Raw genomic sequence first — 15,787 nt, 5'->3', positions numbered from 1 at the left:
TCCCTCTGCAGATTTAATAGGCAGCAGGTGATACAATCCCCAAACCTTTTCCCCCGGGCTTGAGGACACTCCCTGACTAGCTAACTGAAGGATGGTGCACTCACAACTTCACGACAGATCTGCAGGTTCAGAGATGGCTTTGGACTCCTCAGCACTACAGAGGGGCTGATGAGCGCTGCTGGCAGGCGTCCTTTCCATGCAGGAGTCAGGCTGCGCCTGGTGCCAGGATTTCCCCTCCCCACTCATGGTGCAGGTTACAATAACTCTACTAAACTCCAAACTGTAGTCTCCTGCCTCAGTGCTCAGACACACTCCCAGCAGGGAGCAGCCCTGGACAAGCACCTTCAGAGCTGGCCATGTGGTGACTGATCTCACCTAAAGGGCTGGGGGGCTAACTCAGCCAGGCTGGAGGAAGTTTTCCCAATAAAACTCTAGAAGCTGGGTGTTGCCTTGGAGTGGGAAAGGCTCAAGCTGAGGAATCTTGCTTTCAGGTCCCCAGAGGCCAGTTCTTAAGGGGAACCCTGCATGCAAGACTGGGACTCACCAATCTCCCCACCCCTGACAGGCCATCCTACCCTTACCATAGCTGGCTGCAGACTACTCCCCAAAATGGGTTCTCCCCCATTCAGGGCCCCTGGGAAGGGCATCTCACTCCCTATTGGTCAGGCTAGCTCTTCTTCCTTTGCTTTCCCTTGTCAATCATTTGCTCTGAGCAGGCTCCTGCAATCCTTCCCCAAACCAACAGAGCCCCTGTTGTTCTACATAGTGGCTCTCCTCTCTCCCTCTGGGTTGCTGAGCAGTCTCTGAGTCTGTCCTTGGCCCCCTTCCTTCCCTACCAGGGACAATGTGCCTCTCACTGAATTACCATCACACAGAACCCCAGGAATCTACTTGGGGGGTTACATATTTATACACACACACACCTTTCTATTTAAAAACATGTTTCTTTGCTGTTCTGGGAATAATCTGATTGAGACTCAGATGTTTAAATTTGTTATAAACGAATGAAGGATGAGGGATAGCTCAGTGGTTTGAGTATTAGCCTACTAAACCCAAGGCTGTAAGTTCCCTCCTTGAGGGGGCCACCCAGGGATCTGGGGCAAAAATCAATACTTGGTCCTGCTAGTGAAGGCAGAGGGGCTGGACTGGATGACCTTTCAAGGTCCCTTCCAGTTCTAGGAGATAGGTATATCTCCTATTAATAGATTAAAGGTTTTCATCTCAAGCAGCAAACAGTTGTTCAGAGAAAAGGTAGTCTGAGGCAGTAACTACTACTCCCTCAGACTAACTGTATTCTGTGTCTGATGTGGGCAATGCAGACAGCATTTGGGCCTGTAGGTAACATATTTGAATGATACTTTGCCACAACCAGCTCCAAGTTTTTTGCAGCCCCAAACAAAAAAATTTTCCCATGCCCCCCCCAGCCCCGCCCCAACTCCACCCCTTCAATGCCCCATTCCAACCCCTTCCCCAAATCCCCAGCCCCACCTCCTCCCCCAAGCATGACGCATTTCCCCTCCTAGCCCTCCTTCCCTCCCAGCGGAGGTAAGCTGGGGGGGAGCGGTTCCTCTGCCTCCCCCCAGGGTTACTTCCTGCAGCCCTCCCCATGCCCTCCACTGCTGCAGCTCACTTCTGCTCCGCCTGCTCCCCTGGGTGTGCCACTGCCGCTCTGCTTCTCCCTCCTCCCTCCCAGGCCTGCTGCAAAACAGCTGATTTGCACAGCAAGCCTGGGAGGGAGGGGGGAGAAGCGGAGCGGCGATGCGCTTGGGGGAGCAGGCGGCAGTGGAGCAGAGGTGAGCCGGGGGGAGCGATTCCTCTGGCACCTCCCTGCAGGGTTACTTCCTGTGGCCCTCCCCGTGCCCCCACCCCCACCCACCGTTGCAGGTCATCTCCACTCAGGGCCGGCTCCCGGCTTTTTGTGCCCCAAGCAAAAATATAAATGGAGCCAGAGTATCTTGGAAAGTGCCACCCCAAGCACATGCTTGGAATGCTGGTGCCTAGGTGCTGTATTTTGCATTGGCATTTAGGGTCAGTTGTGCCAAATTGTAATATTTTTTTCAGTAGGAAAGTTTGATCAAGGTCGCCTGCCAGATTCATTGTAATTGCAGTTCAGCAAGACCAGAGCCGCCTGTAATGAGCTGCCAGAGGAATCCATTTGTAGTACATAATACCCTAGAACTCTGCTACATATTCTTAAATTGCCATGTACTGGCACCTTACCTGTTATTAACTATTTACATATATACAGACATAGCACATTCTTTTACCAACACTTCCATATTCTGATTAGACCTTGAACAACCCCAGTTCAGCAGCCAGTAGAACCGTATCACTGCTGACCATTCAGGGTAGACAAAGGCAAGCTGCAGTTTGCATTGATTGAGCTAATCAAGATTGAAAACTGGGGCAAATAAGGATTAACAATGGTATCGCTGCATCAAACACTGTCCCCCCACCCCAGTTGCTGAATTGAGATTATCCCCGAGTGCAGACAAGGACTCTGACGCAGCTCAGTCACTTTGATGTGAACTTAATGAAAACAACAGGTGCAAGCAAGAGTGATGAAGTAGTTACTATTTACCACATCACCTCCAGTAAAGAAACACTGAAATCTCTCTTTTTCCATTTGCCAATCCTACATCTTCATTGAGAAATGGAGTATTTTATGCCAGGTTACAGAAGAAAGGTTTTAATAAAATTCATCTTAAGCCATTTCGCTTTTACCTCTGTGAATGGCAGAAAGCTCTGTAGCCCAGCAAAGTCACCATGAAATCAAACAGCCATTGTGTGTTTTGTCACCATGGCAACACAATTTTACCTGCACAGTTGTTTAAGCTTTTCTTTCTCCTTTCCTGCCCTGTAGGTTAACCTGGATCTGACCTCCCTCCTTGACAGTGAAGATAAAAAGTCAAAGAACAAACGGGGAGTGCTACCGAAGCACGCTACCAATATAATGCGTTCCTGGCTCTTCCAGCATCTTATGGTGAGAGAAGTCAACAAACGTGTAAGAGATTTTTAAGCAGGGACAGGTTTTAAGGGTACTCATCTTACACTGCCTCGTCTTGACAGAATAGTTAATATGGGCTAATGCTTTGATAAAATGTCATACAAAAATCTTCAGGAGGGTCAGTCAGAAGATACTGATAAAAACTTTATTGTCTTTAACAAAGAGGAAGAATGGTGTTATGTATGAATTTAAACCTTAAGGATGTAAATGAAGGAATTTTTAAGAAATCTAATTAATGTGACACTGCTTATGCCATTTGTTTTTATTTTGTATTTCTCTCATACTGGAGCATGAAATAGACTAATTGGCTTCATTTCAGTTTCTGACCAGTTATATCTGCATTCATTTGCACAACCTTTCATTATTTGGGATGGAAATGCTACACAGGCACATTTATTTCTTTAAAAACAAACCTTGAAATTTTTCTACTGGGCTTACGTTTTGCAAAGCTTTCTTCCACAAAACCTAAATTTTGGGTCAGTTTGACCTGTCATATGCTCCTTTAAAAGGTCTTGCATGACAAAGATAAATATTTATTACCAAGGAAAATTAAGTGCAAAAGACAGCACCAATGCACCATTATGGCTACACAGCAAAAATCACAAAATCAGGAAATGCACAGGCTAAGGAGTGTGCAGCAATGTTAATTCAGGGCTTGTCTATATGGTATGACAGTGCACACTAGAGGGGTGTGATTTCTCAAGTGCATCAGAGTGTTATGCACTAACTGGCCTGTGTTGACTCTGCTTGTGCAAACTAAAAGTTCCTTGGTGCACGTTAACACATTAAAGTCGTATGCTAATATGCAATAGGGAAGTTTTAGTTCACGCAACCAGGCTTCTGCATGGGCTAGTTAGTGCTCAACATCTTGATTCGCTTTGGAAATCATAACCCTCTAGTGTGCATTGCTGCACTGTGTAGACAAGCCCCTAGTGCTGCTGAACATCCTGTGGATTTTAGGTGTTCATTTTATAAAATAAGGAATACTATATTAAGATATACAATTAACAAAACAAATAGAGAGAACCACACAACTGTGCTTAACACAGGGCCTGATTATCCCTACAGGGGAAGATATAGAAGAAAGAGCTAAGAGGGAAGAAAACTCCATGTAGCTACCCTTTTAGCAAACTGGCTGCATAATGTTCACTAAATCTTGTGGATCCCTTGGGGCCCACCTGAACCATGGCTGATTAACTAGAGGACAGGGTCATTAGTGTGGAGATCTTGTAGCTCCACAAAGGCTGTGGCTCTCCAGTGAAGCCACACTTCCCCCTGCTTTTATACCCTGGAGAGAAGTATCCTCCACCATGGAGCGGACCCACAGAAAGACTCCTAGTGATGATAGTAGGCTTTGGATCAGTTCCTACATGCCTGTCAAGTTTCCAGCTCCAGCATATCTTTGTGCTAAAAGGTGTGGTTGAATGTTTTGGTAACAAGAAAGACCATTTTCTTACATATTAAGAGACAGATAGGCAGCCAGTGAAGGTCCCAGAGGAGGGGGTAATGGGTCGTGCAGCTTGTCCCTACCTCTCAGAGCTCATAGTAAAAAGCTAAGTTGCTCTGAAACTCAAAATAATAAACCGTACCTTATTTTCCTATCAAATCTTTGTGCATTTGCTGAGTCAGCAACCTGGGGTATGGTTTCAGTGTGGAAGTTTGTTTACCTAAATGCTGTAAAATTACCTTCATTTATGATTCCTGATGTCCCAGCAGGTTGCCTGTAACCATGGCAATCAGCTGAGATGTGAAAGTTCTCCATTATGCAGAGCACAGAAGGAGTGGCAGCTGATGATATCAGTGTACACATAGTGGGAATGCAGTCCCAAATCCCAGAAGAAATAGTTACCCATAACTATCAAAGTAAATCAGAAGTATATAGGAATAAAAACATATCTGACATGGATGAGAACGTTTACAAACAGCTCCATGTGTCATAATACAGTATCACTTTTAGCATACTCCTGCCTGTCTGCCAGCTCGGATGATGTCAGTGGTGCACCTGTTGTTGCAGGCAGAACTAGGCTGGGCAAATATCGGAAAAAAATTATTCTCGAATAGTTGCTTGATTCTAGAATGCCAAATTTGCAATGCATTTGACAAGCATTACAGTGACTTATTTGACCATCTGCATACATCACAACCTGCCGCATTCCTTAATAATGATGAGATCACAGGGTAGCATCTCTTAGGGTAATTTACACACTTCCTAAGAGATCTAGATATTGTTTGCACCCTTTTTGTTAAGAATGCTCTGTGCACCTGCTAGTTAGAGCAAGTAGGGAATCTGGCTGCATCAGATACAGAGATATCAGAAAACTCAGCGCCTATGTACAGTGCTGATGGGAACATTGGAAACTCAATGCTGGGATGAAAGTATTGGTAGGTAATGGAAACCCAAATAGGGATCTGTTCCACACATACACCATCTCTATATATGTATTATCTTCTATCTGCTTATCGTCATGGTAACTTTTCAGAGCTCTTAGTGGCAGATTTTCAAAAGGATTTAGGCACATAAAGATGCAAATAGGTGCCTACTGGGATTTTCAAACAGATAGGTCCCTATGAAAATCCCACTGGGTGCCCATCTGCATCTTTGGATGCCTAAATACCTCTGGAAATCTGATCCTTGGTTCATAATTTGACCAGAATGTATGGCCACTTCACATTCTTGCCCTGGCAGAGAACAGCTAATTTTTCTTGTACACTGTTTTCACCAGATTAAGAATGTTTTATTTCTGTTGCCTCTGCCATGCAGGCATTACAGAGGGCTGCACATCATGAATCATAAAATAACATATGCAAGGTAACATTTGAGGCAACAGAAAAGAGTGGGACCTTTAACAAAGTCATACATTTCTTTGTTAATTAAACTGTTCAAAAGAGATTGAGAGATGCTGAAGTGTTGGGCAGAATTCTGAACACGCATACCTCCAGTAATTGCTGGTGGGTAGGCAGCACAAGGGCCTGCATAATTGCTTTATGTGACATGGATGTCCCAGGACTTCGTGTCCCCAGGAGAAAACCCCATAGCAGTTCTCCAGATCAAAATCCAGAACCACCAGAAGATTATGCAGTTTGATCTGAGTATTTTGCAGCACTTTTGGGCTCTCCATCCACAACTCAAGCATTTCCTGGTGTACACGGGTTCCCTGGGGCTCGACCCCCTCCGGGGCAGTGGGGAGCCACACTGGCTCACTAGCCGCAGTTGACGCTTGGGGAATTAGTCTGTTCATGGAATCTTCCTCGGCAGCCCTTGTGGTACAGGAACAAACACCATAAGCCCAGGCCCTGGGTCAGGGCGGGCAGTGCAGAGTCAGGAGCTCAGAGCCTCAGGCTGGGCTGAGTAACAATTGTACAATTCGTAGCAAGCCCAGGCCCTAGGTCAGGGCGAGGCAGCACAGAGTCAGAACTCAGGCCCTGAGGCAGGACTGAGCAACGATAGTAAGCTCCAAGCCTCCAAAGGCCTGGGGGAGGGGGAGACTGCCACTCATGAGTTGGATGGGAGGGGGGATGCAAGCTCTCCCAATCCACTGCATCCCAGCCCGGGGCCCTAGCAGTGGCAGAAGACCCGCTGCTGTGTCAGTGGGGATCCTGGCTATAACACACTGACATGGGCTCTGACAGTACTGCAGCCAGACTAGGGTTGGCTGCCCCCAGGCTACTTCCAGACTCCCCCTCGGTTAGTACCTAGATCAGGGTGGTGTCCTCTGGGGGATCCAGCACAATTGGTTCCTCAGGGTAGTGGGCGAGTGGCAGGCCTGGCAACTCCTCCAGGTAGCCGGTGCAGGGTGCAGGGCAGGTCCGGTAACTCCTCCGGGTAGCACGTGCAGGGCAGGTCCAGCAACTTCTCCAGGTAGCAAGCACAGGGCAAGTCAGGCCAGTCCTGGCCTGCAGCTTGGGCTGCGGGTGTTTCCCATTCGCGGGCTAGACCTGAGACATCTGGTCTCTCCAGCGGCTGGGGCCTTACTGAGCTCTGAGGGCAAGCCTTTATACTTCCGGGTCACCGCCTGACCCACTGAGGGGTGGGGTCAGAGCTCCCTAGCCCTCCCCAATCAGGCCTCCAGATGACTCGGCACCCTCCGGGGTGGCGGGGAGCCATACTGCCTCACTACACCTGGGCAGAGTAGGAGGTATGGTTCAACTCTAGGTTTTGCTGGCTGTGATGTCTAGGAAGATCTAGGGGGTGGGGAAATGAAACTGGCCATTGGCAAAGCCCTCTTCCTGCGTGGTAGTACATGAACTTTGGAAATACTAGTTCTTTAATGACCTTGCGGATATGGTCAATAAAGAGAACACCAATGTCCCATCCTCAAATCAACTCTGTGATTGCCCTGTAGACCTCCAGCCAGAGGAAAAGATCCCCTTTGGGCATATTTACCCTTTACTGGAACCCAAGCTCAAGAGCCTTTAAGATTACTTGGATGAGAATCTGGCTAAAAACTTTGTCCAACCCTCCAAATCCCGTGCAAGAGCCCCTATCCTGTCTATTGAAAAGGAGGACAAAACACTGCATATCTGTGTTGATTATCAGGCCTTGGAACACTACTACCATCAAGCACCAATATTCTCTCCTACTGATCGGTGAGCTTCTAGAATGAGTTAGTGCTGCAAAGTTCTTCACCAAGCTCAACCTGCATCCATGAGGGTGACAATGGGTGGGGGGGTAGGAGGAACAATAATAGAAAATGTGGAAATAGCAGAGATGCTTAATGACTTCTTTGTTTCGGTTTTCACCAAGAGGGTTGGTAGTGATTGGACGTCTAACATAGTGAATGCCAGTGCAAATGAGGTAGGATCAGAGACTAAAATAGGGAAATAACAAGTTAAAAATTATTTGGAAAATGTAGATGTCTTCAAGTCACCAGGGCCTGATGAAATGCATCCTAGAATACTCAGGGAGCTGACTGAGAAAATATCTGAGCCATTAGCAATTATCTTTGAAAAGTCATGGAAGACGGGAGAGATTCCAGAACTCTGGAAAAGGGCAAAGCCAATCTATAATAAGGAAAATAAGGACAACCCAGTCAGCTTAACTTCTGAACCCAGAAAGATAATGGAGCAAACAATTAAGCAATCAGTTTGCAAACATCTAGAGAATAATAAGGTGGTAAGTAACAGTCAGCATGGGTTTGTCAAAACCAAATCTTTAAAAAAGGGAAGAAGGAGAATCTGGGGAACTACATGCGAGTCAGCCTCACCTCAGTCCCTGGAAAAATCATGGAGCAGGTCTTCAAATATTCCATTTTGAAGCACTTGGAGAAGAGGAAGGTGACGAGGAACAGTCAGCATGGATTCACCAAGGGCAAGTCATGTCTGACCAACCTGATTGCCTTCTATGATGAGATAACTGGCTCTGTGGATATGGGAAAAACAGTAGATGTGATATACCTTGACTTTAGCAAACCTTTTGATACGGTCTCCCACAGTATTCTTGCCAACAAGTTAAAGAAGTATGGATTGGATGAATGCACTATAAGGTGGATAGAAAGCTGGCTAGATCATCAGGCTCAATGGGTAGTGATCAATGGCTCGACGTCTAGTTGGCATTGGAATGCCTCAGTGGTCAGTCCTGGGCCCGGTTTTGTTCAACACTTTCATTAATGATCTGGATGATGGGATGGATTGCACCCTCAGCAAGTTCACAGATGACACTAAGTTGTGGGGAGAGTTAGATATGCTTGAGGGTAGGGATAGGATCTAGAGTGACCTAGACAAATTGGATGATTGGGCCAAAAGAAATCTGATGATGTTCAACAAGGACAAGTTCAGAGTCCTGCACTTAGGACGGAAGAATGTCATGCACTGCTACAGGCTGGCAACCAACTGGCTAAGTGGCAGTTCTGCAGAAAAGGACCTGGGGATTACAGTAGACGAGAAGCTGGATATGAGTCAACAGTGTGCCCTTGTTGCCAAGAAGGCCAACAGCATTTTGGGCTGCATTAGTAGGAGTACTGCCAGCAGATCAAAGGAAGTGATTATTCCCGTCTATTCAGCACTGGTGAGGCCACATCTGGAGTACTGCACCCAGTTTTGGGCACCCACTACAGAAAGGATGTGAAAAAATTGGAGAGAGTCCATCGGAGGGAACAAAAATTATTACGGGGCTGGGGCACATAACTTATGAGGAGAGGCTGAGGGAACTGGTTTTATTTAGTCTGCAGAAGAGAAGAGTGAGGGGGCAGGATTTGATAGCAGCCTTCAACCACCTGAAGGGGGATTCCAAAGAGGATGGAGCTAGGCTGTTCTCAGTGGTGGCAATTGACAACAAGAAGCAATGGTCTCAAGTTGCAGTGGGGGAGGTCTAGGTTGGTTATTAGGAAAAACTATTTCAGTAGGAAGATGGTGAAGCACTGGAATGTGTTACCTCAGGAGATGGTGGAATCTCCATCCTTAGAGGTTTTTAAGGCCTGGCTTGACAAAGCTCTGGCTGGGATAATTTAGTTGGTGTTGGTCCTGCTTTGAGCAGGGGGTTGGACTAGATGACCTCCTGTGGTCTCTTCCAAATATAATCTTCTATGATTCTATATATGTCTACACTTGGAGCTAGAGGTGTGACCAATGTGCTAAAAACAGTAGTGTAGTCAGTGCAATGACATTGGCTAGCCATGCTGAGTATATACTCATGGGGTTCAGGCAGATTTGTACTCAGGGTGGGTAGGTCATGCTGCTACTGCCCATGCTTCCTCAGTGACGCAACTGTTTCTAGCACACTAGCTTGATGAGTGCAAGCATGAATGGGTCTACGTGAACTGGGACTGAGCCCCCCAGCTCTAAGTATAGCCATATCTATAGAATACCCTTGTGGAAGGTGTGAAAGTCCCATGGTTTGGGACTTCTGAAACTATGCCAGACTAGAAAATGTTCTACAGGGAGAAATCCTGCATTGGTAGAGCTATGGACTGGATGGTCTAATAGGACTATTCTGACTTGAATTTATCATTCCATGATCCTTCTGTACACTGGATATTTTCTTGAAGCTAGGATTTTTGGGTTATCCATTCCCTGAAGTTGGCTTCTGGTGCAAAAAAATTAAAAACCACTTGGCAGATTTTCTGGTGCACCATGTTGCACACCAATTAATACAGATTTAGGCAATTAGCACTATTAGAAAGGGACTCTAGGGCATTCCATGCAGCTTGTCCTAATTATCCCTGAAGCTGTGGGTTTCTAAATTATGTATTTTCTAATCTAATAGTTTTTTGTGCTCAAATATTTCCTTTTTTTCTTAGTTTAGAAGTTAATCTGGTAGCCATCATCAGGATTGGTCATCATAACTCATTTCAGTACCTCAGCCCCCTGGACAGACGGTACAAAGTGCCAATTTAGGAAAAAGTTTCAAAAGAAATGTAGATACAGATATAAAAATCTCCTGGAGACAGAGTGTTATCTGAAAATTATGTACTATATTTATGCTAGTGTTAATGCAACTTAGGGAATGGGAAACGAAGTACTCCGAAGTAGGAACTCATTATTTAAATATGACGTTTCAAAGATTGAAATGCTCCTAGAGATTGAGGCAATGCCAGATATTAGGGATGGGTCTAAACCATTGAAGACTTGAATTAATTTTAAAAACGGAACAAAAATGTTTCAATTTACCAATTTAAAATATTAATGACATTAAAACTACTGAACTGATTTTCTTCAGACTTGGATTGTTTTTTAAATCTCATTGAGACTTAAAAATGCAGTCAAATATCAATGTATGGTAATATAATTTACTATATGTAATGGTTTATAACAAAGTCCATTTTGTATTATATTATAAATTGTGTTTACTGACAAATTGTGTACAATGAGCTAAAGATAGAATATACTTTAAAGAATTAAATGTGTAGAGTTAAAATTGAGCTTTCAATTTTAACTCTATTGAATACAGAAGAACTCTTAACTTAATTTCTCAGCCTTCACAGCATTTACAGTTAATTTGTATGCAGTTTCTTTGGTATTTTCATTTAAAAGAAAGAAAAAGAAAAGGAAGAATTATTATTTGGCTTGGTGCCTCATAAATCCATCTGCATTTGATTAAAGCTCTCAATGCCTAGGAAAATATACTTCATTTGTCTATTTGTTTTAAAAGGAGCAGTGCTTAGAATTTTAAACCAATTTGTTACTTGGTTAAACAGGAGTTACTTAAGACTTGGGCCTGAAAGGGACCTCCTGGGCCATCTGCTTCACTATCATAGGCAACCTCTTTTTATAACCCTGTCCATAGACGTATTCAGCTCCATTTTAAAGCCTCTTACTTTTCTCGCCCCAATGGGGAACTGTTCCAGAACCACACTCCTCTGATAGTTAGAAACCTCCTTCTAATTTTTAGCCTACCTTCTTGGCACTAACTCAGAGCACACATATGAAGGAGGAATTTATATCAATACTGTCCCTATTAATCATCAGTCATCATGAAAACAAAAGAATGGCCATACTGGTTTAGACCAGTGGTCCATCTAGCCCAGTATCCTGTCTTCCGACAGTGGCTGATGCCAGATGCTTCAGAGGGAGTGAACAGAACAGGGTAATATATTCAGTGATCCATCCCCTGTTCTCTAGTTATGGTTTCTAGCAGTCAGAGGCTTAAGGACACCCAGAGCATGGGATTGTGTCCTGACTATCTTGGCTAATAGCCATTGATGGACCTGTCCTCCATGAACTTATGTAACTCTTTTTTGAACCCAGTTATACTTTTGGCCTTCATAACATCCCCTGGCAATGAGTTGCACAGGTTGACTGTGCATTGCATGAAGAAATACTTCTTTATGTTTGTTTTAAACATGCTGCCTATTAATTTCCTTTGGTGACTCTTATTTGTGTCACATAACCCCTTGTGTTATGTGAATGACTAAATTATACTTCCTTATTCACTTTCTCCACACCAGTCATACTTTTATAGACTCCTGTCATTTCCCCCCTCATTCATTTTAATAATATACCATCCTAGAGCACACTCTGGGTGTGATCCATATGTGACTATCCACACCTAAACTTCAGAGTTAAATGCCTAAGTCCCCAGGCATTTACAAGGTGGGGTCTTGAACCACTGGACTACAGAGTAATTCACTCTCTTTCTTGCATTCTCTTTCTCTCTGTCCCAACAATTGTTCTACTGTGGATAAATACCCAAAGAATCACTGGGCCTGAGAGAGAGCGAGAAAAAACAAGAGCAAGAGTGACTCTGTAGTCCATGGGCAAGGCACCCTCCTTAGGTGCTGGGTAACCCTGGGTGCAGCCCCCTGCTCCAATTCCTCTTTCATTACTTGTACTCCAGCTTCAACAGGAGATATTAAGGAAGCCCATCTCAGAGTGTCCCACAGCTCAGTGGTTAGCAAACCCTCCTCTGGTATGGGATACCTCTATTCATATCTTTTCTCCCCATGTAGCAGAAAAACAGAAATGTTAAGTCAACTTACTGCAGTAATAATTACTGTGGCGGCTCATGTCAACACTATTCTCCTTCTGTCGGTGGTGCATGTCCTCACCAGCGGCTCTTCCACCAACTGAAGAGGGGTAGTGTGGGGGCACTCAGCTCTGTGCAGCTCCCCATTGGGAACCCAGCTGTCCCCTGGGGGACAGCCATCCAGACTTAGTTCCCTGAGCAGAGCATGGCAGCCCGACTGGGAGCAGGAAGTGGGAAGCCAGAGCAGCGGGCAGCAGCCCAGCTTGGAGGAGGGAGCCCACATGCATAGCCCGGCTCAGAGTGGGGAGCCTCCAGGCAGCAGCTGGACTGAGAGAGGGGAGCTGGAACTCAGGGGGCAGCCAGCCTTTGAGCAGATAGCGGGGTGGGTGCCTGGGGGCAGCCAGGATCTAGATGCCCAGCTTTGTTTCAATTTCATGGCTCCAGCATGGACACTGCAGTGCCCTAACTACATCGACATAAGCCCTATGCCTCTTGTGAAGGTGGAGTTATTATGTTGGTATAGTAGGGCACTTACACTGGTGGGTCAAGGCTGTACTGTGACACTGACATAATTAGGTCGACATAAGCTGCCTTAGTAGGGTTGTCAACTCTCCAGGATTGGCCTGGAATCTCCAGGAATTAAAGATGCACCTTTAATGAAAGATTGTCATGTGATTAAATCTCCAGGAATACATCCAACCAAAATTGGCCTTTTATGTCAACCTAACTGTGTAGTGTAGAGCAGACCAGAGTCTCCCACATCCTGGCAAATGCCATAATCACTGAGCTAAAAGTTAGGTGTGACTTTCTAGATTCCTAAAAGTTGTATGTTGTGGTTGCGTCACAATACTTAAGTCCCTTTCCAAATCTAGTTTTAGGTTGAGAATCTTTGACTGCTGTCAAATATTCCAGTAGTCAACTAATACATATGCAGGAGTAGCTCATTGCTATCAGAGGATGGCTTGATCCTTTCTTTCTTTTTTTTCACTGCCGTTTTGGGGGATTCCTAAGAGAAAGTTTATAAACACCTCTTACTGTTTTGACTATTTCCACCAATAGACTCTGTAGGTGCAGATGAAAGTGACATTTAAAATGTGTTACAGGCTTCATCTATAAAGGCAACCAAGCCTGTAAACTTCCCTATTCCTGTTCCTGCCTCCTTATCCATCCCTCCCCCTTCTTACCTCTCGTCCTTTCTTTCCTGCCAAATCTCTCAAGTTTTAAAAAGCTGAACTGGGAGCCTTAACAACCCCTCGCCCAAACTTTAACTGAAATCAACAGCCTGGCTGCTGCTAGAGTTCTGCGGCTTGTGATGCTGCCACAGAAATGTATCCTTCCCTCAGCCCAGCTGGAGAAGTGGCTTGGTGCCATTTAAGCTAAAGTTTATGCTAGAGAGCTAAAATGGGCGTTGATTTAAGGCTCCCAGGTTGGTTTCTTAAGAAATGGAGAGAGCAGAGGGCTTGACCAAAAAGGTTTTAATTGATTTGCACAAATAACTGGACAAACATTTACAAATAACAAATAGATTTTAAAAAATCCTCCATGTTCACAGAAACACAGATCTAAGTATATAGGTTCAAAGAGGGATGTGATCCCTTTGATTCATTTCATTTTCACGTCTTTTTAAATATTCTCAGACCAGGCTCCCCTTGCTAAATATCAAGGAGATAATTTTGTATTATTATTCGTGTGTGGATGGCTTATTGTTGTTCCAAAACCCTACATCTGAACACTCTGAACCAGATTTTGAATTTTGCAGCTCTATCTCGTTGTTTAATCAAAGGTTTGTTCCCTCCTACTACATCAACTTGTCTTACTTGATTCATAAGGCTGAAATTGGAAGAACATAATCCTTTCAAAGTTGTTAGTTCAAAAGTTAAGGCTTCATGGTGATAGTAAATGCTCTTACTGAGGCAGAGAGATCATCTGGAATAAGATTAGGGAAAAGCAGAAAGTGTCTAGTGATGACTTTGCTGCTGGAATTAGTCGTGTCTTCCTTTGAAGTTTGCCTCATTGGGAAAAATCCCTTTTTAAAGGTGGCCCACAAATTTTTAAAAATGAACTAATTGTAAGGCTATGATGCACTGAATACCCCAGATAGGAGCAGCTGCGTACAGAAGTCAGTTCATAAACTCAGGCAATCTTTCCCAATATGGGGAGCGCTAGGCTACTTCTAGAGGCACTAAGCATAGGAGAGAAGCAATGAGAGTAGGGAAAATTGCTTGACATTAGATTCAACCTGCCTCCCCCCTCACTTCTAAAAATACAGACTTGAAAAACCACCTTCTCTTGCACTGGCCCTTGATGCAGCCAGCTTCACAAAAGCACTGCAGACTCAGGGATCAGCTTATTGATTCAAAATTCTCTGCCCTGTGGCATGCATCCCAGCTGAAAGAGCACCCCAAAACCAGCAACCACACCTCACTGTCACCCCACGCAGGTGACTAGGATTAGAAAGAAAGAACAGAAATGAGTGAGAAAAAATTGACAGAAAAAAGTCATGGTGGCTGCTGTACCAAGTCACTATGCAACAGGGCTGCCCGGGGCGGGGGGAGGGGAGCAAGTGGGGCAATTTGCCCCAGGCCCCCAGGAGAGTTTTCAGGGGCCCTCACGAGAGTTTTCGGTGGGTCTTCGGTGGCAGGTCCTTCAGTGCTGCCGAACACACCCGGAGCGAGGCCATGAAAACTTCACATGATTTCACATCTGTCTCCTGTTGGGTATAAAATAATGTGAAGTTTTCACGGCAATGCTATGTAGTGAAAAAACCTCCTTACCTGACCCCTAATAACATGTGATAGTAACATGAAGCTGGAATGTAGCAGGACCTGCTAGTCTGTGATGGCAATGGGGGAACTGGCATGAAGTTCCTGAGCATGTGTGCGAAGTGGCCTTCTGACTTGCTGCTCAACTGGTGGGCGGGGGGTGCAGTGGGTACTGTGGGGGGGAACCCGGAACCCCTGCTGGTGCTGGGTAGGAGGCAGGCAGCAACACGTGGCTCAGGACCCCAGTTGGTGCTGGTGAGAGGCCTGGGGGTGCAGTGCACGGTGCTGGGAGGGAGGGAAGCTTAGCTGGACTGGTAGGCTCCCTACCCAGCTCTGACTGGCATGTCCTTGCAGCTCCTAGGGGTAGGGGTGGCCAGGGGGGCTCTGCACGCTGCTCCCGCCACAATGCCAGCTCTGCAGCTCCCATTGGCCAGGAACTGCAGCCAATGGGAGCTGCGGTAGCAGTGCCTGCAGCACAGACAGTGGATGGAGCCCCCCTGGCCACTCTGCTTAGGAGCTTCAGGGACATGCCAGTGGGACCCAGGGAGCCCCCTCCAGGTAAGCACTGCCACGCACCCCAACGCCCTGCCCCAGCCCTGAGTCCCTCCCACACACCCA

The 15,787-nt window shown here is 45.6% G+C and overlaps 1 protein-coding gene across 2 annotated transcripts in view; it reads left to right on the top strand.

Annotated features, from left to right (window-relative positions):
• PKNOX2 (PBX/knotted 1 homeobox 2) overlaps positions 1-15,787 on the top strand; it is a 640,658-nt gene that overhangs the window by 584,092 nt on the left and 40,779 nt on the right. For both annotated transcript variants that reach the window (XM_075073480.1, XM_032767003.2), the window contains one exon: positions 2,864-2,983. In XM_075073480.1, coding sequence (XP_074929581.1) covers positions 2,864-2,983 — 120 coding nt within the window. The remainder of the gene's footprint in view (positions 1-2,863; positions 2,984-15,787) is intronic.

This window comes from Chelonoidis abingdonii, chromosome 18, assembly GCF_003597395.2.
Source record: "Chelonoidis abingdonii isolate Lonesome George chromosome 18, CheloAbing_2.0, whole genome shotgun sequence".
NCBI lineage: Eukaryota > Metazoa > Chordata > Testudines > Testudinidae > Chelonoidis > Chelonoidis abingdonii.
This window is presented reverse-complemented; position numbering and strand designations above follow the sequence as displayed.